The sequence below is a fragment of the Columba livia genome, chromosome 16 (assembly GCF_036013475.1).
Source record: "Columba livia isolate bColLiv1 breed racing homer chromosome 16, bColLiv1.pat.W.v2, whole genome shotgun sequence".
Taxonomy (NCBI): Eukaryota; Metazoa; Chordata; class Aves; order Columbiformes; family Columbidae; genus Columba; species Columba livia.
This window is the reverse complement of record NC_088617.1, coordinates 12565176-12591618: the sequence shown is the minus strand read 5'-3', so window position 1 is coordinate 12591618 and position 26443 is coordinate 12565176. Positions and strand designations below refer to the sequence as shown.

The 26443-nt window shown below is 42.8% G+C and overlaps 1 protein-coding gene across 2 annotated transcripts in view; it reads right to left on the bottom strand.

Annotated features, from left to right (window-relative positions):
* ATP9A (ATPase phospholipid transporting 9A (putative)) overlaps positions 1–18893 on the bottom strand; it is a 60284-nt gene extending 41391 nt beyond the window's left edge. Inside the window, exons 1-4 of one of the 2 annotated variants that reach the window (XM_065032514.1) lie at positions 18806–18893; positions 9125–9269; positions 8751–8864; positions 6156–6264 (exon numbers count right to left, since the gene is read on the bottom strand). In XM_065032514.1, the coding sequence (XP_064888586.1) occupies positions 6156–6264; positions 8751–8789 (148 nt within the window). In that variant the 5' untranslated portion in view covers positions 8790–8864; positions 9125–9269; positions 18806–18893. Of the gene's footprint in view, positions 1–6155; positions 6265–8750; positions 8865–9124; positions 9270–18272; positions 18453–18805 lie in introns of those variants that run through there. The other variant, XM_065032513.1, reaches the window with a different exon arrangement.
* Positions 18894–26443: the final 7550 nt, after the last annotated feature.

Sequence of the window (26443 nt, the reverse complement as noted above, 5' to 3'; positions counted from 1 at the left end):
GGCTGAAAATTTAACACTCAACTCTCAAGCCAAGGCCTGGGATCCATAAGGAAAATGGGCCCATGTTAAAAACCAGGCTCATTTCCTGCTGTGCCGCAGCTCTTGTCTCCGGCCCAGCTCTCCCAGCTCTCCTTTGCCTCACAGCAAAGCCTGACCAAGCCCTGCAGATTGTGAGTCCTACAGAAAACGCATAAATATTTATTTCTTTACAGCTGTCAAACATTTCCCAGTTGCTTTAAAACAGGGGATTAATTTAACAATTGGCTAGTAATTTCAAATCATTAGCCAGTTCTAGATTTGGCTTCTCAGACTCACCAGTGATTTATAATCAGTTAATTTGAACCTTGCCTCTATGTGTCTGTCTGTTATTTTTCAACAAAAGCCTCTTTAATCTGCTGTGATTTGAGTGGAAGTGGGGGAGGCACGTGGAGCCCCCCAGCACAGACAACACTCCTACTGTACCTCGAAATTCATGGGCTAACTGGCCAGATAGCAGCTCAGGGGGAAATGAGAAGGGGGAAGGGAGGGGGAATAGAAATTAGCACAAAGCACAAAGGTCACTAGGATTTTACTACTGGCAGTCCCTTCATTAGCATCCTTCTCAGGATATGCTTCAGTGTTTCTGCTCCAAATTAACAATGAAAGCCATTCTGGGCTCCCGGCAGCCTGCTGCTTTGGTGACACACTGTGTGCTTAACAACATGCTTCATCACTGCTGCTAATAAATGCAGACTTCCTTACATGCCGTAATTATTCCTACAAATTATAAGCAGTCATGGCCCATTTCACAAATATCTCATAGGTCTTTTGTGGATTCTGGGGTTTGACTTACATATTTTTAGTTTTTGTTTTTTTTTTTTTAAAAAAAAAAAAGGGTAAACAAAACAAATGCTGGGCAAAAGACATCTCTGGAGGGGCAGGAAGCATACCAGGGATTAAGAGTCCATTACGCAGAGGCTTGAAAAGAAAAGCCGCACTCCAAGAGGATCCAAAAAAGCATCCCTGGCAGTCTTCTGTATGGGCTATACAAAGTTAGGTACTATGACACTAAAAGGGTCTGACAGATAACATCTCTTCCTCCCCTTTTAATACGGTTCTTCACAAAACAACAAAAAGTGCTTTTGAATATTCTCCTGTGTAAAGGAGGAAAAAAAACCACCCAACCCTGTATGCTCTCCCCACACGGGGACAGCAATTCCGCAGCCGCTGTGCAATAAAGTTCCTGGAAGAAGAGGAGGATATGTTTAGTGATATTTTATGTATTTCTCTTAAAGATCACAATGATTTATTTGGTGACTATCAGTAGAGGAAGCACTACCTGCAAGGTTCTAGAATGAAAGCTTATTTTTCTAGCGCTTTCCTTAATGATGTAAATTCACACTGGAAAAGAAAAACTAATGCCTGGACAAAGCTACAATGTGATTATTTCCTAGCCTTATGCACATAAAAGGCTTTTTGGATCATTTTTCAGAAAACAATATCTGCTTTTAAATTTCTTTCAATACAAGAAAAATCAAAGCAGCTGGAGCAGATTTGTCTTGTTCAATAACCCTCCCAGCCCCAGCTGTTTTAAGGTACAAGAAAGAGAGGACCTTTCTAACCAATATGCATCTTTATAACTCCTGTATAAATGAGATGCCCTTTTTAGGTAGCAGAGCTAATTCTGCGTTTCCAGGCATACTCCTGGCCTCTCACGGATGACATCTCTGCAGTATGTACCATATGTCCTGCTAAGAAGGCGCGGGACCAGATGTTTCCTTTGACTCAGGACTCCCATAAAGAAACTTACTTGAATTAGTTTTATTTTGATCTTGGGAATTCTGTAATTCCTTTTTCTTTCTGTGGGGAAACTACCTCCTAAACATGAGATGTTTTCTCACGCATGTTTAAGAACTAATAAGCTAATAACACAACTGCTTCATTTACCAATATTGCTCTGCTGTTAAAGTATTTTTGTACTAACAAATTACTGCTTTTATAAGTGCATCTAGAAGTGCTTTCTCTAAATACACATAGGTTTATTTAGCGTTTACTATGCTGTCAGTTCATATTTTCTGAAGTTAATCAGAACAAAAGTCAGTGATCAGCACAATTTTAAAACCAACTAGTCCCGCTATCTTATTTTTTTAAAAAAATCTTAATATATGATTGATACTTGTTTCATTCTTTGCCATATCCTGATTTTAATTTTTTTAAAGATCAAAAAGTAAACACAAAATGCAGTTTCTCCCACTTCAGCTATGGCCTTTGGAATTATCACCAAACCTGATGGATGTACCATAAAGCAGATTACTTAAGAGTATGAAATATATTAGCCAGAAGAGATGCCTTTTGCTGCCACATGAGCACTTACGTCGAGATTTCACAACAGATCTGCAGAGCTTCATTAAGGCGCAGATCAAAACACTTCATTTGGAATTAAAGATGAAGCCAGAGATTTATTAAAACAAGTCAAATGCATCTGAAAAAAACCCAACTTGTTTGGATGTGCTGCACCAAACTTTTGCAGCCTTATGCTATATAAACTGTGGAGAAGGACTCAGAGGGTTTGGGAAAATATTGTTTTTATATGGCTGGTAAATGCCAATGATCTGTATCTTAAGCAGCACCCCTCGGCAGGAGGTCTCTTCCCATTCCATTCGGTGAAGTTTCTCTCTGTCATGCAGTGTTACTGGGGAGGGCGGCCGCTAGAGAAGAAAAACAAACCAAGAATTTGCAAGCACAGTTCTAGCTTTCTATCAAGCAGAAAGTCAGCACACAGACCTCAGAACACAAGGAGGCTTGTAGGTTTATGAATAGGGGATTGAAATTTGATTATTTTTTATTACAATCCAAACAACTGTCCTTTAAATAGAGGGGGAAAAAAAATGCTTTCCAGAAGCCTTCTGGTTTCATCATTTTGGAACATAAATGGATCATGTCCAGCTTCAGGCTGGAGGGATTTTTTTATGTTATGTAAAACAAAGGAACATAGAATCTATACTACTGTCTATGCTGCCCTCCAAAAAGGTTAGTCCCTAGAATTCAGCAATCATATTCAAAATAAAATATGAGCCAAAGAGGATTCTCCCTTTTCCTCTACAAAATCTTAAAAAGCTTAACACAAGAACAGTGCATGAAAGAAAAGTTTCCTGTACAGCAGCAAAGCTGCAAACTGGAAACACCCCCCTGGGGTGGGGGCCAGGCTGGAGCCCAGAGGGCATGGGGACCCCAACCCGGGAAAGCCCTTAAACCCCTGCTTACTTCTGTTCCTACTCAGAGCTTCCTCTAAGCGTGTGCTTGAGTCTCCCTAACTTCACTCAGACCTGAGAATGTATTTACATCCGTGGGCTTGGGCTGGAGAGGCCAAGGTTGGAGATAGGAAAAACTGTTCTGCAGCCACCTTAACAGTGGCTTAGCGCAAATACTCAGGGGAAATCAAAATAGCTTGGAGAAAGCTCCACCGCTCCATTAGATCCATTATAGCTGATCTTCAAGAACAGCGGTGCTCAGTGTCGAGCCCTACCGAATCCCCCCGCCCCCAAAACATTGGCATTAGAGGCAAACTGTTAAAAAAATGACATGGGAGCGCTTCAGAGGGCTTTTTTGTATCCCTCAGCACTGCCCATTTCCAATACAAGGCTGTGCCAATATCCTGAAGCATGAACTGGTGCTATTCAACCAAAAAACAAAAACCAGCCTGTAACCGGTCCAAGGCAAGTCCCACCTGGAGTTTTGTCAGCTACGCTGAAAATTAATGGTTAAGATCAGCTGTTCTCAGCTGATTTTGATATTTGCTGCTTCTTACTTGTAACCTGATGAAGAGCTTCATTGAAAGCTTGTCTGCTTTTTCTAACAGTACTAATAGATACAAAAACCCAAACCCAGCAGTCTTCCATCCCACATCTATAGGGGCCTCACAAGGTACTTTCCTGCTCCCAAGTGATTCTCAGAGGTGCTAAGGTTTTAATCAATGGAGAAGTATAATAGATGTGAAAAGCTCGAGTACTGAGATTTGGGGAGAGACAGAAAATGACTTTTCTCCCCAAACCACAAGACAACCATAAATAATTTTCTGTGTTTTTCCTACTCCAAACTATACTGCTAGGGAGCCTCATTCCTGTTTCTGCATCAGATTCATGTTGAATAAAGTGGCTTAAGATTTGCTTTCACAAAATTAGAAAAGTTAAAGGACTGGGGGGAGGGAAGTCATTCATGGGAAACGTAATAGCAATATGAAAAGAACTAAAGGAGAGGTCAGGCCCCTTATAGATCACTGAATAGAATCCAGAAAGCAACTCTTTTATATCTTTAAACAGATGTAGTACACCCCTCTTGGATGAGGCTTTTGTTGGTTGCCAAGCATTTTAAGTGTTGTAGTAAGAACACGTTATTAAAAGGGGATTTAATATTCAGAAACTCAAACTCCCTAGTTCAGAGTTGCTTCATAATTCTCGGCAAATATATACAGCCCTAAGCAATTATGTTCAAAAAGCAGCCTTATTCTTAAAAGTACAACTGTTGAAAGCAGCATATTTTTACTACACCTAGTTCAGTGCATCTTAATTCAGGGGTATAAACTTTTATAACAAAGAAACTGGAACTGAAAAAAAAAAAAGTTGCTTAAATTCAGTTCATTCCCTTTTTAAAAGCCAAACCTGGCCTCACTGTCATTGTGATGGTATTAGGAGTAACTCCACAGTGAGGCAGCATTTGATTTTTCAAACAGGAATTTAAACGTCTTTGTTAGGTAGGGCACAGCTGTAAACAATGGCCAGCGCCAGGGATCAGGCACAGCTGAGCTGCAGGCTGGGCTCTTTACAAACAGGGCCTCCAAACTCCTCACAGTTGATGGGGCTAAAAACGATGTACACAAAAAAAGTCACAAGAGGAGATATCGCCCATGTTGAGGAACTACAGTCGCTGCGAACAGAAACACACAAAAGGTGTGATAACATATCACACAGTCTCTTTTAGCAAAGGACTTAGATGATCTAAGTCCCTGTTACAGCCCACAAAAAACCCATGAAACTCAACCAGTATTGCACGTTCAATAAGTGGTGGAACACATTGGTACTTCAAGCAAGTCATCTTAAATTTAACACATGCACTCACAAGCTCCTTCAGTCCACAGAGCACTTGTACGAACTCCGGTCTGTGGTTCCTGTGCTGGAAGGGTCCCCGGTCTGAGACACACAGCTCACCTTCACCTCGCCGCCTGAATCTACCTCTGCAGAACCATCTTCTGACAATTTCACAGACCTACGTCTAATTCTTCTATAAAAGTGCTTTTGCAAATTACCTGCCTATGTGGATCCTCCTCCCTGTTTTAAGCACACATTTGTTGTTTCCATTAAAGAATTTAAATTGGTAGCTTATAGGAATCCTTCTTACATCCATCTCTCTTACTGACAGGGTGAACAAGCAAAACACACATGCAGGGGAAAGACAGATGCACCATGACCAAAACTGGAAGAAAAACAAACAAAAACCCCAGACAACCTATCACATCTACTATAGTTCCATTCTTGTTTTCTTCCTGCTATGCTGTTTGCTGTATTTGCCTCTCCCTCCCTTCATCCGTGCAGCATTACAGAGACCTTCTCTCACATCAGAGCCTTGCAGGAAGGAAAACACGTTTCCCTTCCGGAAACATCCACCTCCACAACCTAGAGAAACTCAGATACAGTTTGGTGACTCCAATCCACCAAGAAGGGACAATAACTGGGAAAGAAGTTACAGCCTACGCTGGGGCTTAGGAGCACCGAGGGTTTAAAAACATCACATCGGTTGCCTGGAAGTCAACCCCAGTGACCCCCAGCACACCCCACAGGCTCCCGCGCATGAAAACGTACTGACCGCCTGCTCCCCACACCTCAGGTCGCTGAGATGATGCTCTGAAGTTATTTGAGGCATCCAACCTCCTCCCACCTCCCCCTGCATTAGCCATGCATCTCCCTGGGAAACCCCCAGTGCAACCCAGCAAGGAGCCATCCACCAGAAACCCCCCCGGACCCCCAAGGCCTCGGCAGCGCGGCCACGTGCCCGCGAGCCCATAACCCCCTCCCCGCTCCGTGAACTCTGCTTCCCCGACTGTCAGCAGCCCGTGATTGAGTTGCAACCCCCGGCGCTGCCGCGGCCGTGCCGGGATGCGGCGATGGAGCCGCCGAGCCGACCTCTCGCTGTGAGCTTGCTGTAGATCTGCGAGTTCACTTCCTTGTCGCGCATGTAACATCGGATCTCCTCCGCGGCCTCTCGGATGACGGTAACGGCAAGCACAAATCCCTAAAAAGGAGCGTGGTGGGGGGAAACAGAATGGATGGACACGTCAGGAAAAATCACATCTGCCTCTAATAAGAGCAATATTTATCAGTATCAATGCCAACAAACGGCATTTCTGCATTCTGTCTTCTCTCACTAAATCATTATAGTGATATTGCTGCTGTCCAGAACTCCCAACAGCAAACTGACAACAGACTTGTTGCTTAAAAGAAAAAAAGGTTGTTTCTCAGCTTTATTGTGACGCTCTGTTAGTACCTCCAAAGGAAATATTTTTAAAGTTTATCTGAAGAGTGTAAATAACATATTTCATCTCACTTCACAGGTGAGTAACAAGGACCGAGAAGGGCTACACACAAGTCAAGTGTAAGAAAGGACCCCTCCAATCTCAGCACTCCCTCCACCACAGAGCCATCAATCAGCTCACTTAATCTGGAAGAGTGTTTTATTATAGAAATCTATATGAAAATTCTACATAGCCCCCTTTTTATATATACATATATAGAGATACACTTACATAATGTGTATTCATGTGTATGTATACACACAGTATACACAAATAAGCACTCTAAACATATTAATGTGAACTACATATTAATGTGAACTACTCATAGTACAATTACACATTTGTCCGATTAGGGTTTCAGTGCTGCTTTTCTGCGGATATGAGCCATTATTTCTTTTCCTCTTGTCATGAGGAAAAGGCCCACATCGCATCCTTCACTATATAAAAATAATTAAGTTAACACAAAACAATGTAGTATATTTCTTTAGTATTTAAAAATGCAGACACGTGAAGAGACACAAGGATGGGTTTTGTTTAATTGTCTGTATTCAATCCTGTATTTACAACCCTTGAAAGTAACAAGCTATTAACACTGTATTTTCAGAGAAGTGTTTCACTCCCACACATTCAGGACCACAATCAACTGTTTTGCACCACGGTGGAAGATCTCCCATTTTGGTAACTAACAGAATGAACATTTCCACGTACAAGTTGCATTTGTATGTTTAGCTGGAAATTCCTTTCTGCTTTTTCAAACAAAATTTTAAAAAGCATAAGTTATTTTCAACTTATGTCTTCAAATAAGTGCCCAAAATATTCCCACATGTGCTGACTCACTGTGTCATCTCATCTGTCATTCCATCCCAAACACTCATATTAGCCACCAGCAATGAACAAAGACCTTTCCTGCTTTCTGGCAGCTCATACACCAAATTCTAATTGCTCACCTGGCAGAGACCAGTCACAACTGCCTACACAAAACCCAGAAACAGAGATCCCCTGTGTGCATGTATACTTCATTTATATGACAGGATCTTATGAAACTAGCATTAGGTTCATACAGTAAATGCAACACAGCACACACTGAAGAGAGAATTCAGTGAGATCCAGGCTTTAATACAAACAGAATTTCAGCAGCAATGTCCCAAAGCTGCCCCTTCACTTCTTTCTGGATTTTGCCAGGGATTTCACAGTACTGCAATTCTAAAAGGCGGGAAAATTTTCCTTTGCTCTTCCTCAGCGATCTCAATAGGGTCACGTATTTTTACCACCACCATTTCTCAAATCAGTGCACGAGTACTGTCTTACAAAGAGCCCTGTGTGCTTCTAAAAAATCAATTTTCCATTAGTTTTGTGTCATTTCTTTAAAGTAAAAAGTATGTCTATCCTTGGAGATTTTCAAAACTCTGGTAGATGAGTTAAGCCCACCTAAGTTTAAAGACAGCCCTGCTTTGAGCAGTTGGACTACATGTCACTCTGAACCAAAATTATTCTACAACACTATGAGCTGAAACGCAGCAAAAAAGTTATTCACAAAGAAAGAGAAATAATAGTTTTACCAGGGTAAAAGAAAAACTTACATGTACCTATATTTATGCATTTAAGCGGTTGTAACTGGCTCATGCAGTGCATTTTAGAGATTTAAGAAGCCCATTCTATGACACTATTCCTCCTTCTGTCCTTCGACACCACTGGAGTTTCTGCTTCAAAACTGATTATGATAAATTTCCCTGGATCGCAGGTGAAACACATGGCTATCAAAAGAAAAGGGCAAATAGTTCACAGGAAGGAAAGAGTATCTGCACTCTGACCAAGTTTGAATATGTTCCTATATATTTATTTTTATATGTGAGAGTTTTGTAGAGGGGGGTGGTTCTCAGTTTTTTAATTTGCTTTTTTGAATGTGGTTAACTATGAAGGAGTCTCCATTTGTTTTCTCATAGTCACCATGGGCAGTGGCGGGAGCTCTGTGCCTGTAATGATGAACACGTTGTGGGCAGAGTCCTCTCGCATCCCCATCAAACCTCTACAAAATGAAGCTTATATATGAGCCAGCACACATGCTACAACATGTACAGCTCATGCCTGAAGAAGTGAGCTAACAAAATGATTGAAGGCGCAAACTTAAACCCCACAGAAAAGGCAGCACAATAAATTTTGTCAAAGACTGAAACTTTCTTGAATAAATAAACCTTAAATGACCTACCAGAGGAACCCAGTATGTGTAAAGTGCACCAAGCCTCATTTCAACGACAAATTGTGAGCAGGCCAAAAGCAAGAAATAAAGGTTGAAGAAGTATTTGAACTGGTTAAACAACACCTAAAAGAAAAAAAAAAGATGAAGGAGATTAACGGAGTTCAGAAGTTATGCATATTGAGCTAAGCACCAGAAAGACTTTTGCTTGCTCCTCTGGTGTCTGAGTGCTAACTTAAGGCAGTTTTAAAGTAGCCCTGGACACTCGGGACAGATCTGTGTCAGACAGATCTCAAGCTCCAGGTTCTGCGCCTGTCTATTGTAAAACCACTGAAATCGGGGAAAGCACTGGGGCAAGACAATGAGAAGTGACTCTCCACACTTACCCCAGGGAGAAACGTAAAAAAGTTGTATTTCTGATTGTTGATCACATTGCGAGGGTATCTCTGGTCCCTCTTCTCTGGATGGCCAAGCCAAACAGTACGAGGCCTCGGGTCTCTCCTTCCACAGCATCTTAAGCACTCACAACACCTACAGGAGGAAAATTAATTAATTACAAGTTAATTTTTAATACATTTCTTTGACTCACACACCCCCCAGAGCCTCTCTGTCAGCCATGCAGAACAACTGAGTGTCACTTCTTCATCTGTCACTCACCACCTCTCATTTCTCAATTATCCGCTATATTATGAGCATCTTAAAACCCGGAGCTTGACTTGCTACCAAATACAGATGTTCCTTCTGCTACAGCCCTCTCGAGGCTGCCAACGACAACTCAGCTCTCACAGGAATTTTTGTGAATAAAACTGCACTGCTCAATGTTATGAATCCTTATGACTCGAGGCAACAAATCAAACACTGTCAGTTACTTCATGGGAGATGCAAGGGCTTATCAGCAATACCTCCTGTACCTTGAAAAAGCCTCTCTGTCCAAAATTGCTGCATTGTACCCTCCCAAACCCCAAAAGGGTTATTTTCCTGTTGTCACTGCTTCTTACTGAAAGCCAATCTCTTCCCAATCCCCCTTGTTCCTTTAAAACCAGCCCTATTGAATTTCACTGACATTTATGAAAGCCAGTGTCAGCTAGACTGATAACCAAAAGCTTCAGAGCTCTTACAAACCATCTTTCCAGAAACCACCGCTAAGACTTGCTCTTAAATCACTGCATTATGCCACAAAAGTTCCGTTAAATATGTACCTAACTGAAAAAAGTAACTATTTAAGGAAGTACACAAAGCATTCAGCTCTTAAACTCGCTGTCTTGTCAGAAGATACACAGCATGATGAACCAAGTTAACAACTCAACACACAGAAGGTGGTTTCCTACAAAGATACAATTTTTGTAAATGTTTTATGGCCTGCTGGCTGCAAATAAACAGAAAGAAAAGTCATCAGTTAAGTCAGTTCCCTCAGTAGATAAGAGGGGAGGAAAATACAATATAAAAATCAACTTTGCTTCCAGAACTGAAGCTGTCACCATGGGATTCAGTGCTCCATGAGCACACACAGACATTGACTTCACAAGGCTGCCTTGCAAGATAATTCATCACAAGCTTTTAAAACCAGACAAAAAGATTGACGTTGTTATATTTCATTAAGAGTGGCAGACGAGCCCTGAAAAGGTGCATTTTTCTCTAGTCTGCGCTCAAGAACAACCAGAACCATAAGTGTACAGGTGCCACCCAAACACAGGAGGGGTTTTCTCGCTCGGAGCAGCAAGCAGCTTTCAGCGAGCAGCTTTCAGACCAAAATGCTGACAAGACAGCAGAGCACGACACAGCGCCCACGCATCGGTGCTGAAGGAACGTGAAATCACAAGTTTTGAATGATGCCAAATAGTCTCTCACCATGCAAATCAAACTCCCAGTTCCAAAACCAGAGCACTCCTAAGTCCTCCAGTTTCAATAACAACCCCGCTGCTTTCACCCACACACGTTTGTCACTGCCCGCGTAGAGGTCAGCTTTATCAGAGCTGCTGTATTGTCAACACGGCCTTGCACACTGTTCATTTGCTGAAGAAAATCAGGAGAATGTAGGAAAATCTGGCAGAAACACTGTGGGTAATGCAAATGGTTCAAAACCCTGACAGCAGTGCACACCTAGATCAAATGACTGGAACAAAGTGATTCTGCATTTGTAACAGTGCTAAGACAGTGGACTTCCACCTTTGGCTATTCCCTAGGTAGTACCATAAAACCATAATTAACATAAGTACCCTAAACATAACTCATTTCAAAGTTACACTTGCCTCTGAAACTATCCATTTTTGTCAAGTTTACAAACTTTTTTCTTTGTTAGGAGAAACTAACCAGTGGATCTTTCTTCCCTACATGGTTGTGTATAATACACATATCAGAAAGGCAGTTACCAACATGAGACAAAGGGTAAAGCTGCTGTTAAACACTCATTAATAAACTCTACTTCAGAAGTATTTGTTCATTTTATTAGCTTGATACCTTTGAATTGCAGTTTTCTTTTGTATTTGCAGATGAAGACCTAAGACAAATAGTCACGTTTATCCCAAATACATTTTAATGGAGAATAATGAAAATAGTAGTATTGGGATTGCAGTACAAAATATATATGGTCTATGAAATTAAAAAAAAAAATAAAATAAAAGGTGGTTTTCCTTCTTTCACAATGAAGAAAACCACACAAGATTAGCCTTGATTTCATGTTTTAATAACTCTGAATTCAGAATGACCTTTGTGATAAGGCTACAAATCAGAGGCTTTGCCCAAGGGAGCAAACCTGGTGTCCACACACCCCGTTTCATCACCACATGTTTCCCAGTTACAAAGAGAGTCAGTTGGTCCTTGTAATTAGACATCTGAAACCAGTTACCTTTGTTTGGTTTTTAGGTTGGGCCTGTTCTAGGGATTGTACTCAACAGCAAAAGTACCTACACACATATATCATAATATTTACAACAGGATAAGGCTCATAGAAGTTATACTATAATTTAATATATTTTTTAATTGTGCCAGGAATTGTTTTTACAAAGTAAAATTCACCTATATGCTCCAAAGAACTTTCCAAATATCTGGGAAGATCTTCAAACTGATACCTAAATCTCCAAAGCAGACTTATAGCTATTTAAATAAGTTCAATGACTTAGCACCATTTTTTCTTCATGAATACAGAAGAAAATGGCAAATGAACCCCACAAACTATTCAGAACTTTTCATCTTAAGAAGAGTATGCTCTGCCCAACTGTTTGCATACAATTACATTGCTTTTAGTCTTTTCCAAATTACTATGAATCCTCCAGTCTCTGAATGCCAACACCTAGCACTGCAAAACTGCTTAACTTGTGTGGTTCTAAATGAGGCAGCATCTGCAAAGGCTGGGAAGTAGAAGGCAATTGCACAAAAGTGAAATTACCCCAAATTTAGCACATGTTCTGCAATCAAAGCCATGACCTCTCATAGCATTCCCATCGCAAAGATATGCTGTGTATTACTATAAGGTTTGAGAATCAATCAAAAATAATGCAGTTCCAAGTATAAGCAAGAAATGGCACAGAAGAATCTGCTTTGTAAAAACAACAGTTTGGTGAAATTCCTGCCTGGCTGGAGTCACAACAATTTCGCAACCCCCTGAATTACAGGAAAAGCAAACCAAAAACCTAATTAGACAAACAAAGGAAAAACTTCCTGCCTGGCAAGGTTTTGAAGGTGATTATCAATAGTATCAATGCTCAAGTAAAGCATATCCAGCATTTCTACCAAGTCTACTACATAGCCTTTTAGCATGAGGTTTCTATGAAACCTAAAGGAACTTGTAAAAAAAAAAAAAGTCCAAACAACAAATGCAATGCTACAACCAGCAACGACAGAGCCACATGTTGCAAGACTTTAACTGGGAAGGTTTTATCAGCGCTCAGGAATCCCGTTACGTCATCGTCTCGAATCCTGCCCCGGAACGTGCAGTGCTGAGCAAGGAACTCGTATACGAGCAAACAGCAAATGCTGATCATTAGCCCATATACATTCAAAGACCCCCAAAGAGTTTTTGTTACGAAGGCACCCAGTGAGCCCCAGTGCTGGTATTTAACTCGCACCTACTCTGTGACCTTGTTTTTCCCACAAACCACGCAGCAGCCGCCTGTGCTTTGCTGGGCAGGCTCAGAGCAGATGCCACAGTCCAAGCCCTGGGCGGGCGGGAATGTGAAGTGGTGACGGTTATCTCCACACACTAATTACACAAGTGCCAGCCCACGGTTTCTTGAAATAAGTTAGAAAAGGAGCTTTTGGTAAAAACACTGACATTTCTCAAGCACAGAACCATGTGCTCATTCTTATAGGCAGATGTTTATCACTCCCACCCCCAAACATTCCATTGTCTTTTTTTTTTTTTAATTTTACCTTTTCAATGATATCTCAAACTTCATTAAGGAAGAATATATGACTAAGCTCATAAGTTCCGCTTTAAAATCCTCCATATGATATCTGTGATCCTTACAAAGTGCTTTACACAAACAGGAGTAGCTGTAATGCCATATCTTGTTTTAACAGACCAATGGCAGGTTTCATTCACCTACCCCGGGTCACGTGCAGACACAACAGCTTCACTGCCCGAACCCTTTCTGTCTTACACAGGCCAATGTTGCAATGTCATTAAATACCAGTCTCCACAGCCACTTTTATTATTGCAACAGGTCGTATTGGCACAACACATGCTGTGACACCAGTGAAAGCCGAGAATGTGCCAGCACTGGACGGCTCACGAACACACACAGGAGCCAAAGCAAAAGCCCTCGAAAGCTGCCAAGGACTTGTACTGTGAGGAGAGACAGCCATGCTTAGGGTGCAAAGTCCTGGGCTGCATCCCTAAAGAGCCAACTTGGGATGCCTGCATTCTGGATAACAAAACATAACTTGTAATGAGAGCAAAAGGGAAAGAAGATGCAGGAAAATGGGGTTGAACCTAACAAGGAACATTTCAGACAGTCTCCTTTTCCCTTTCTTCTCCTCTGGAAACTGAATAATCTTGACCTTGAAAAAAAAATTCTGGCAAATCCATGCAGTTGGGTACCAGAAACAAAGTACTCTGAGCACAAACAAGTGCACAAATGTGTTTTCAGATTACCCTGGTGCTCATTAAATAAGTCCTTTTGACTGGGGCTATCAGCTTTTTCCAATTAACTTATTCCTCCCTTAAATTTCACAAGTATTGCATAGTTATGTGATCTACTGTTTCTTTGGATACCATCCTTGCTTTTGAGTATCAAGCTTGAAGACCTGGATGATGAGGGAAGGGGTTTCTCAGCCCATCACATCACTCCAAAGTTCTCTGCTCAGGACAAGGTCAGTGTCACCGGAAGCAGTTGGCTGTTTCTGGCAGGAGAGAGCTATTGGCGTTATTAGGAATGACAATATACTTTCCATCAGGAAATCAGAAGGCTACATCCTTGAAAGGGAAAGAAAGATTGTCTGGAAAAACAGCTGCAAGTTTACACTGCTGCTTAGAGATGCTGATAAAATTAGCGTGCACTTTCCAGGAATGGGAATCACAAGGTGCAAGAAGTGTGAGCAGTTTTCTATAAAAGTTTAGGAATACACATTGCTAAACATTTCTCCTCCATTTTGCAATAGAAGCACTGAGGAACAGTATTGCAATAGCCCCTGAAGTACAGTAAACTAGAAAGCCACTGTACAGCACAAACTTTTAAAAAATTATTATCTTACAGAAAGAACATGAAAAATATATGGAGACAGCCTATACAGGAAAGCTTGTACAGCACTGTTATTCACATTTGAAATCACAACTTGGCAAAAATAATAATAATAATAATAATAATAATAATAATAATAATAATAATAATAATAATAAACAAACTCACAAATCCCCAAATAAAAATCACAACCACTCAAAAGCATCTCTTTCAATGTGACTGTGTCTAAAACTTTGAGTCCTATAAATGATGTGGCCCTTGGTCTGCACAGGGATCTACAGGACTGGGGAGACGGTGAAGAGCACAAAGGTCGACTGTGTACTTCACTTGGGATGATATTTGTTTACAAAAGCGCATTATTAGTGATGATGTAAGAAGCAGTACTATGACAGATTGACTGTCAGATGCCAGATGAACAGCCATTACCAAGAAGCAGTTTTTCTTTATAAATGCAGCATGTTTCATGGAAAAACATTTGAATGAGAAAATGAAAAATGCTTTCATAAGCATTTTTTGTGTAAAACAAACCTAATGGAAAAAAGTTTCGCATTTGTCCAATACTAGGGTAGTATTTGTCAAATTAGTGTTAAAGTTAATCAACATATTAAATCACTTCTACAACCAGCATATTTCTCAGATGATGTTTCTATGTTTCTCAGGGGCTGTGCCGTTAAGTCCTTGGCAGCTTTAACATACAAACCAACATCCACATTTTATTATTTTAAAAGCATATAATGAATTTTCTGTTGATTAAAAAAAAAAAACAACCAACCAACCAGAGCCACGCACAACCCCCTAGCCTTCTAATGCACCTCCCCATGATTCAAACGCTCCCATTTCATTTCAGACGGCAGCTGGGTGGCTCAGGAAGGGGCCAGGAGTGCTGCTGTTCCCGCAGCCCACTCCTGCCCTCCATCCCTGCGGGAAAGCAGCCCCGCTGGGCACGCACCGGCACACCCACGCGCGGGCAGACGGAGGGCAGCAGCTCCCATCTCTCTCTGTTGACTTTGAAATAGAATCTGCCATTTTAAACAGAGCCAGGGTACCTACACACATACAATGGAATGGCCGAATGAAATGTTACTGTAAAGCTCCTCCTTCCCCAGCTCATTCCCCATTTTCCGCCCCCCCAGCCCTGTTTCTCGATCAAGGCCTTTCTACATTGTGGAGGCAGCATGAGCACAGCAGTTTGACAGCTTCAAAACAACACCCTGCAGGATTGTGGACTGAGACCATAAGCTATATAGGGAAAACTTGTGTCAGGCACCAAACACCTGGGGTGCTTTAGGAACCTGCAGCACCCTTCCCTACAGAGCTCAGCCCCTGGGAAGCTCAGAGCCCCCCCCATCCCACTACCAGTCCGGCTGATGTTAACGCTATCCCCCCCTTCTAATTGGCATGTATCTCACCGTGTTTTTTTTCAGAGTGCTGCAACACATTAGAAAGAATATGGCTGAATTGAAGGCATACAGCTACAGAATTCAGAACTTAGCCTTTGATTGCAGCAAGGAAGATCCACGCTAAAGTTATGCTCAGGAACAGCACTTCTCCCACCAGTTCATTAAACACATGGTTTCTCTTTGACACAGATCTCAGCTGTCTGTGTCATCATTCATCTCTGCTCGGCTACTGCATGAGCTCCTTCCTGGCTTCTCTTCAATGTATGATCCAGGCTGAGGCTGTAATGAAATCCTTGCTCAGATGACACCTGCCCTTTGCTGCCTAGATGTGAATTAGGCATTTCTCCTTTTTTTTTTTTTAGCATACACGAAGATTTCTGTGAAGTCATTCAGTTCACAAACCAAAATCTGTTCCCTGCTCCAGAATACCACACTGACAAAAATCTCTGTTGAGAACTCACCCCCACTGCTGGGGGGGAACCCCCATAGCAGAAGTTTCAGTTACGGCTGTGCTAAGGTGAAGTCTTTCAAAACTTGCTTATCCCTGGCTTTTCACATGTATTAAGGAAGATGACTTGCTCTTCATTGTGGCTTAGGATCCTCGGGACTCCATCCTGCATGTGACACCAGGGACCCTCCTTTACTTGTTGGCTGATTTCTCCTTTGGTTTATAACATTGTTTTGGATTTGCTGGACTTTAATGCTTTGTTATCCACACTATCATTAACCAAATTACTAACATATCGCAGGCTACTTTTCAGTAAAACGAGAGTTCCCAACATATGATAAGTCACATCCCCAAAGTTACCACACCAAACAAAAACCCCAAAGCCAAGTTACTTAGACTGCTATCAAGAAAAATCCTAAGCAATCTTCCCTCACAACTTCTTGCTGCCAAAATTTCTTGCTAACACTGGAAACATCATCTCTAGAACTGTTAATCAGGTAGAGTCCAGAACCAGCAAACCGTAACTTAGATTAGATGAGGGGAATTTCTGTTAGACACTACTAACCATATCCTAATACCCAAGGGGGTCTTCATGGAGATTAGAGAATTTTAGGAAAATAAATAATTCAAGAAGCTTTAAGAAATTTCTCAGGCATCCACTTCTCCCTGATCTCTTTCAATCCACGTGACCAAATTTAATGCCATGGTGGCTGCGCCTTGTGGAACCTGCCCAGTGATGCACGTTACCCAGACGCTGGGCAATTACTTGCTGCATCACACACACCTTCCAGTCTAGTATCCACTGGCACAGATATTGCTACAAACAATGTTCATAATAAAGAATAATTCCAATAATGAATAAACTACGTAGGTCAATTTCAGCTAGAGGAATGCAATCAAAACTATCAACAAAAACCATAACAAACAATGAAAAAAGTACCAATTTCCTCTTGTTTTATCAGTCGGGACTTCCTTTGATATTTTAGTTTATTTTGCTATATAACTCACCACATTAAAAAATAAAAATATCCAGGGACAACAGAAGCATCGTAATAACTGACAGCCAGGTAACTTGGATAGCCTGTACAACCCACTACGTACAAACCAACCTGTCTGGATAATGGTGCAATTTCCTACCAAAATAGTATTAGAGGATCATCTTTAACCTCCTGCATGGGGATGGCTATTAGGATAAATATATACATATGTCTCCTTTAGGAACGAATCCCATACTCAGGATTTTGCAACATCCCACATTAAAGATACTGTATTGTTTTGACTGATACAGTTAAACCCAGCCTCCTGCATTTAGACAGAGACCTTTGTTACGGACCTACAAACACCATCTCCGGCCCAACGCTATTCCCAAGCACAGGCCGAGCGATCTTTCAGGAACCAGCCGGTAATTCTCGGCCCCACGCCAAGCGCAACAGCGAGATGACAAACAGGACCAGGGGCCAGGCGGCCGGTGCCACCCCGGCCGTTCCCGCTGCCCCGCACCCGCGGGCCGGGCTCGGCCACCCCCACCCCCCGCCGCGATCGCTGCTGCCCAGGCTTTGTCTGAAGGGCTCTAATGGAGAAGACGATGAGGATAAGGGCCGCCCAGGCTGCCTTTTCCCCACGCAAGGGGCTACCAGCTGGCAGCTCATGGCTGGCCCCACTCTCCCCCAGCCCCGGCGCCCCCGGCCGCAACGCAGCACCGCCCGGCAGGGTCCTGCCCCCCGCCCGGGCGTGCCACGGCAATGGCGTCAGGAACAACCTGTCAGCCTGCCTGCCTGTCTGCCTGCCTCCCCCTGCTCCTCCTCCTCCTGCCGCGCCCGGACCGCGGCCGCGCAGCCTACGGCGACGCGGCTCCCCGAGCATCCCGCAAAGGCACCGGGCGGGGACCCCACCGCCTCCCCGAGACGAAGGCACCGGGGGTCGCGCCACCCGCCCTCCCCCAATAACAGGGGCAGCGGCCGGGCGAGCAGCGGGGCCCCGGACCCACGGGCTCCGCGGAGCAGCTCACCCGCTGCGGTGCTTGCTGTCCATCCGCTTCTTCTGCCGGACCGGCTGCAGCGGGATGTTGTCGGTCATGGCCGCGGCTGCCGGGGCGGAGCGGGGCGGGATGCGCTTCCCAGCAGCGCCTCAGCCCGGCCCGCCACCGTCTGGCGGCGCCGAGGGGGCCGGGCTGGGCTCTGCCGGGCTCCCAGCACGCAGGTGCCGCGCCCGCTCCTCCCGCCCCGGTGCGCTCCGCTCCGCCCCCCCGGCCCGGTTCGCTTCTCGCCTGCCGCCCCGCTCCGCATCTCTCTGCTCCGCCCGTCCTCCCGGGGCGCCCGGCCCGGTTCGGCCCCGCTCCTGCACCCCCGGCGGCCGGCACCTGCTCTGCCTTAATCCCGTACCTGGGGCGCCGGGCTGAGTCCTGCCGGGCTGCCCTTCCCCTCGGTGCCCTGTGCACCCCGCCAGCCATCCCCGAGCCGGGCCGGAGGCTCAGCAGTGCCATCCCGCACCATCGGGCTCCTACCCCCACCACCTCCACACCCGTGGCCTCCTGTGTTTCACCTCAGGTGAAAGGACCGCACCACATCCCCTGTATCCTCAGCCTTTTGCAGCCAGTGCAAAGGTGCAGGTTATATCTCTCCCTCTTTATACCATCCCACCACGCACGTCACAGGGCTGTGCTTTTCAGAGCTGCTGTTGACACCCTAATTGCTTGGTGACCTTCACTTACTCCTGGCAATGCTCTTTTCTGGATCCTGATCCATATTTCCTCTGCAAATCTAGGCACAAATTGCTCCGGCATTTTTCTCCTGTTTATGACTTCAAGCTTTTCTTTACAATAACCATGACTAAATTTTCATTAAAACTAAGTGTACAAATCAGATTCCAATAAAGCACTGGGCTATGGAAGTCACCTGGCTTGATAACCTTGGTGTTTCATCAGATAGGGTTCCTGGATGCCACCAGAGTCTTTCCACCAGCTGCTTCATATTCCCATCCCAGCTAAACTCTGCCCAATGTGTCTTTGACAGCCATTCTGTCATCATCATCATCTTGCTTCATTCCAGCTGTTCTGTCTCTATTGCATTTTTCTCCTGGTGTCTCCATATCTTCATGTTCTTCCTTGCCATAAACAAAAAAGCAAGGGAATCCTTTAAGAAGTGCATACCCTGCTCACATCTAGCCCATGCACCTTTCGTGCTCAAACTTATTTGACATTCAAACATGAAAAACAAAATTCCCAGTGGCAAAGTAGTATTTCATAAGGAGAATTAGAAACTGATACTGCAACGATCCCATTCAAATCACTTTCCTAGTGATAGTATCATGAGAAAAATTGTTCAACACAAATATTCATGTCACACATCCTTCTTAAAATGTGAAATGTTAAATTACAACTAGAAAACCACAAATAGGGAAGTCTAACACGGGTAATGGTATCTGGTCAGCCACCAGAAACTGCGCTCATCGCCTGTTGGGAGCTTGGTTGAAGTCACTGAAGAAAACCAACAAGCAACTGAGAAAAGGTCAGTAATAGTAACAAACTAAAAATTGCTTCTGCTGTGTAACTAGTTAGGCGGTGGCTCCGTGTCACAGCTGGTCACTGAGGATCCAGCCCCCACCCCTCTCAAATCACTTCCTCCTGCTTTGCTGTTCCCCTGGGACACTTTCTGTGTGGCTGTGCTCTCCATCGGCTCTGCAAAGGGACTGCTTTTACAAAAACCATCTGTCTGGGAGAGTTCCTTTATTCATTTATTTCAGTCAAATCCCATCAGGAGCTGGATGCTGAGCACAGCCTGTGAGCAGCCAAGCAGCACCAGTGAGAGCACCAGAGCCTTGGGAGTGCACGGGCTTGGACCAGGAGCTTCTTCACCCAGATTTGCATCATGAAGAATCATAACATGGGTGTTACACATTTTCTGTAAGCGAAGTCACATCTGTACTGCGCAGCACTGTGCCCGTGGCTGGCGCAGGCAGGTGCCCATGGGTGCTGACAAGGTTGCTGCTTTGGTCAGGGTGCTCCAGCCACTGTGGGCATTGCCCGGCTAAATTTGCTCCCACCACCCACCCAGCCACAGCAGTGAGGACAGCAGACCTGCTGTACAGGCTGTCATTTGTGCCAGTGGAGCTTCTTCCTGTTTGAAACCACCGCGACTTACACCGGTGCACCTATAGAGTTGGAGGAAATGCCCAGTGCAGATAAAGATCATACAAAATAGTTGGGTCTACACATCCCTTACACTGCAGTCCCAGTCACCACAAACTTTGAACATCTTTGGAGCGCATGGCCATCTTACATCCTATCCCTTTCACACAGTTTTCAAAACCCTTCAGAACAATAATCTGCTTGGAATGGTCACTAAACAAAGACACATGTATGTACTTACACATGCGGCCGTACTCAGACCACTTACAACGCGTGTCTTGTCTAGTTGTTGTAGCTGCTCCCTACAGCTGCCTGCAGTCCTGGGCTGCCAGATCTCATCTGCCTGCATAGTCAATCTAAACCGCTCTACAGTTCTGCAGAACTAAAATACCATGATCACAATGACCAAGAGAAGAGAATGAGTGGGTAAACCTTAGTGTAAGTTCAAAATCACCTTTAGTTTTAACATACTGTAAAGTAACATATATTAAACTGACTTTTTTTTTAATGACGAGGGGTTTTTGCGTGAGTTCAAGGCAATCTTAAATAATAGTATTATACTTTCCCAGTGAAAAATGAAGACCATTAAAAAAAGAAAAACAGAGAATATATGTTAAAAATAAAAGGGCAAACGGGAGCAAGTCACATCAGAGTTTGTGGGTAGCACTCTTCTCTTTCCTGCCCTCACTGTGTTATAGCTCAGGTTACACTCTCGATTACACCAGCACAAAAACTGCAATTGCCATTTTTTTTCCTTACAGTTGAAGCAGAGTCATCCTGACATTTTGTAATGAAGACATTTCAGCAACGTAATTAATAGTTACACCAGTGTCAGGCACCAGCACTGAGAATGTTTAGGCAGCTGTTTTCAATGCCATTCCAGCTAGGGCAATCTTAATACAAAAACTCTTTGTAGAACTGACTTTTAGACTTTATTTCAATTTAGTAATACCATGTTTTAATTTCTTACTTCTCAATCTACTGTTCTCATCCATTTATGGGAAGAACTGAAGTAGAAATAGAAATACACAAACATTTAAGCTCGTGAAATATATTTACTCCATTTTTTCTCACATTCAACTGCAGATTTTTTTTTTAATGAGAGAAGAGATGTGATGAGATAATTAACTTCAAATGATAATGTAACAAAATGAGCAACTGAAGAACCTTAACAGGATGTTGTACTTGGCCAAAACTGTCACAAGTCGTAACACCATTGCCACAAAACCACTGGCCTCATGCTGTAACTGGCTGAAATGATAATCCTAGCCTCCAGCACTGAGGCTCAATCTGTAATTAAAATAAAACTTATCAAACATCACTGTTCTTTGCTTTGCAGTAGAAGTGGCAGTGGATTTTAAAATAGCCAACATTCTCTTTTAAGCACCACATTTTTGGCTCTTTGTGTTTCAGACAGAACCAGGTGACAGCACTCCTTTATATGGACCAGCTAAATGTCATTTCTGCACGTTACCCAACTGTACCATCCAAGAACATGGGTGGAGAAACAACTGACGGTCGCAAAGTGACCCTCAGTTCCAGCAATCCTAAAAGAGGAGCAGAGGGATGCACAGCCAGCTTGACATGCATCTGCATCGTCAGGGTAATGAGTTTAGCAAACAGGCATAGAAATCAATTGACAGTGACAGACTTCATGCCGCAGCACCTGAGGATTCACAAAAACGTTCAAAGCCTCTCATACAGGCACCCTAATTTTCTGCCTTATATTGTATCACTTTTGATTTTTAGCTGGAAAAATTCACTGTGAAAGATCCAGACTAGGCTGTAGCCCAATGAGCTAAATCCACTCCTTGATGTGTTTCTTGCATAGCATTAAATTTGTTATAAAGATTTTACATGTGATCTCACTGTTCGCAGCAGGTGTGCACTCTCCTGATTTCCATTTGCCTGTTGAGAAGAAATGCCCAGAGGAACACCTCTAGCCTCAGACTGAGAGATTAGATTTCCTAAATAAAGTGAAGTAAAACCTTTTTTGGTTCTTCTGATGCTCCATTTTTGCAAGCACAGAACTTGAGGCTCACACAGGAGCCCTGTAAGCTGCAGAATTCATAGTGTAAAACTGCTAATTAAAAGGAGCGGAATTATTTTCCATAATTTTAAATCATTATCTATGTTTTTTCTCCCAGGACTTTTTTTTGCCCAGATGATTAAATTAACACAACAGCAAACAGAGTTTTATTCCTCTGCCTGTTCCCTCCCAAAAAAATGATTTGTCATAGAAGCAGTTCTGGAGCACTTGGCCTCCCCTGAGGCTGCCTTGCAGGGAGAAAAGCTGTCAGTGTTTTCATCACTGCACATTATAGATCCCATTTCAACACCAGAAATTGTTTATTGGCACGTCCAAGGTTGAACTCCCCTTTTTAATGCAAATGGTTGTACAAAACTACCAGATTGTTGATTGGAATGATTTCATGAGCAGATAGCACAAGCACACTTGTTTTGCAAGTAGGATTACGTTTTATGCATGGAGTAGTCCCAAGTCTCTTGTGTTCTGCCAGTCAAGTCTACAAAGACAAGCAAAAGTTCAGTCTGGCAAAGCCCAGCCTATGGGCACGACACGCCCAAATCCAAACAGAAACTTCTGTGTCTATGAGCTGTCACGGTTCCCAATGTTGTGGGAGCAATCCTTCCTGTGTAATTATTTTACCTTTCTCCCCCACTTCTCCACAGCAGCTCCAGGTCACAGAGCAGCACCACCTCCTGTCCCGGTGACTCTGGTCCCCCTCTCTGCCCGTGACACCACCTTCCCACCCACAGGTGATGCTTCCAATGTGTTTCACTGACCCCCAAATGCATCCAGGTCTCTAAGCTCCAATGACTAAAGAACACATAAATAAACTGCATTTTAGGGGTGTGCCTATGTTCCTCCAAGGTGCAAGTCCTAGTGCCAGTTTCCCACTCAAACAATGGATGGTGGTTTTGACAATGAACTTGCAAATTGTACTCATTACCTATTTAGCACAATATGCTATAAATTTTCTTCCATTTCAGTTGTGCTACTAAATAAATGACTGAGTTTTTTATGCATGAGACTCCAGTGGTTTTGCCCAATGAACAATGTAGAAGGCCATAATAACAATATACTGACTTTTTATATGTTGGAAGAAGAAATGAATTTTAGAAATACGTTTAGTTTTGCTTACCTTGTTTATTTTTTCACCCTCCTAAACACGAGTATCAAATTATAGGTAATTCTGACATCTAAGGACATAGCTCAGACTGCAGGTATGTAACTGCTTGCGCAAAATGTTTGTGATTCCACAGGCAATTGAAGTTGTGACGTCATTCTTTGTACCTATTATTATCTGATTTCATAAGTGCATGTTTTACAAATACCAGGATGCACCTTCTTTGCCTGACAACCTAGCCCTTTGCACATGGTATTTCCAGGCTCGTTTCAGAGCTGTGTTTGCAGCTGCACCATCTGTAAGGCAGACGAGCGTGCAGGAGTAGGGATTTGGTTGCTAAGTGCTTGAAAACTTGCAGCCATGCAGTAACCGTGCGGCAGGCAGCCCCGTACACCACGGTATTTCTCCATGGTACCGACTCACTCCTGCAAACGACAAGGAAAGAGGTGGGCTTGGGGCGGTGGAACATCACCATTTCTCAAGGCAGTACTGAAACAGGCTCGGATTGTGGCATTACACCCCTCAGAATAAAAGCAAACGTACCAAAGCTGCCCATTCCTGGGGCTTAGCGGCTGCTTGCACACAGAGTCATTGCCAGGAAGGAGCATTTTAGCGAGAGAAACACAAACGTGAGCCGCGATGCTGAAGCAAGAATCATCAGCAATATGGTATCATTGTACATGCGCCCTAAGCCTACACGAGACACATTCATCTTTTAAATTTATCTTTTAAACGCCAGAGCTCAGACAAGACTACCGCAATTAATTGGCAAGTTAAACACTACCAGATTATAATGCACTGTTAACACCTGCATCTCTGATCTGCACGGATGGCTTTGATATTATTTTTTCTTTTGACAAGTGGGCGATAGCGGATATCCTTTAAGCCTATATTTAATGAAGCCCTCCATAAATCCATCAACACTTGCTAAGGGAAACTACAATAAAGCTCATACTGCCATAGGCTCTGTTATCGAGAGAACATTTGGCATTCTCATAATGAAGTTTCACAGCAGATACTTCTCATGTTGATCTGAGGAAGTGTGCTATTTGTATAGGATCTTTTTCATCCTTGCACAATTATATGTTGCAGATCATAAAGAAAACAACCCTTCAGCCCCTAGTTTTCAAAACAATAACAGCCAAACTGTCATTCATCTAGTACAGCTGTCAAACATAAGAAATGAAGAAAGAAAAAGTTACAGCTTTCTAGACAAACTCACATTTTCATTTTGTTATCTCTTGAAATTGTTCTGCTATTAGCTGCAGCTGTTTTATGAATTCTTGCCATGCTGATTTTTATTTCCATGTTACATATCCGGTGTGATAAAAGTGTGAAGCTACAAACTGAGGGCAAATTGGTATTTGGTACACATTTTATATTTGCAAATGTTGTTTAACAAAAATAAACCCCATAGAGTGCTTATTTTGTCAGTTAAGACTGGAAGAATTTATAGGGGAACAGAAAAGCAGATAATGAAGAAATTTGATTTTTCCAGAATCTGAACATCAGGAGTTGAGATGCTTGGAGTAATTTTAATACTTACAGAGATTCAGGTACCCCAAAGCAGTAAGTTATCTGAATCTGTGCTGAACTTAAAGGACCTAACTAATCAAACTGGTTTCACAAAAACAACAGGTGTGTAAGTTTGGTATTCTGAACATCCAGACTGACTGGAGACAAATTCATCTAGAACAAACTTCGTGAAGTGGATCTACAGGACTGTAAAGGGCTGTTAAGCCAATTCAGCTAACTTGATTTAAAAGCATCTCTGCCATCCTGTGCATACGACTGCAAAGCCATTGAGGATTTCGGAAGATAATATGCATAAAAGGTTTCAGGACAGGTTCTATATTGCTACAGTAAGAACATAGGTTATTTGTCAGTGAGTTTCCCCACATATTCCTCCTGCATTACCTTTCTGCTCTTAACACATCACAGTTTGGTGCTCACATTCTCATGGTTTCATAAACCAAGTGCTTTGACTTTTGCTCAGATTACAGTTTGCTTTGGTTTTGTTGGATTTTTTAAAAGTATTATTCGAAAGCTTAAATGAGCTGATTGAAGTACAGACAACAAGCGTACAGAAGCTGTGACCACACTCCATGGTTAAAGAGATTTGAACAGTGCAAGAGCACATTTGTATTCCTGACCCCACACTGATGCCCTTTGCTGCTCAAGGTTGTGGTCTTTACATTTCACCCTGTTCTTCCCTTTTGCTCTTGTAGTTCTAGGTATTGTACTGACATTATGGCCAGTACCCCTCTGCTTTTCCTCCATATATTTAGATTCTATGTCTGACTAAATATATATATACAAAATAGCATTAGGTACTATGAATTAAATTTGAAATTTCTTTTTAGTTTTCTTTACAGAGACACTTTTACACAAAACCTGGATTTTACCTAAACCAAGTATTAGAAAATAAGGCACACAATGAGATCCACCTGTTCTCATTCTGAAACAAGACATTTTCTACATGAAGTAATTGAATCAGAGAAGTTAATCTTTAGATTCCAAGATGTGGCAACTAGAGAGGCTAATAAAGGATTTTGAAAGCCAAGGGATGCTGCTTTAGATTGGCTGACACGTCCAGCACACGATTCAGTTATAAGAGGCATTAAAAAGCATGCTTTCCGATAAATCACACAGCTTCAAGTATCAGTGGTATTAACAGCAATCAAAACACGACTAAAACCCCTGCCCTTTATAAGCAATTAACTCAAAGTGCAGAAAACAGAAGATACAATAATGAAATATATAATATAACAGGTGGGAGTGTGTAATTGCCAGCTCTTCTGAGTTCCGTTTCCTGTCCTGCTGGGGCTGTGCACTGACAGACGCTTTTCTAGGTCAGCGATGAACGTGAGCTGAAGTCAAACGTGCAGATCCAGCGCTCACCCG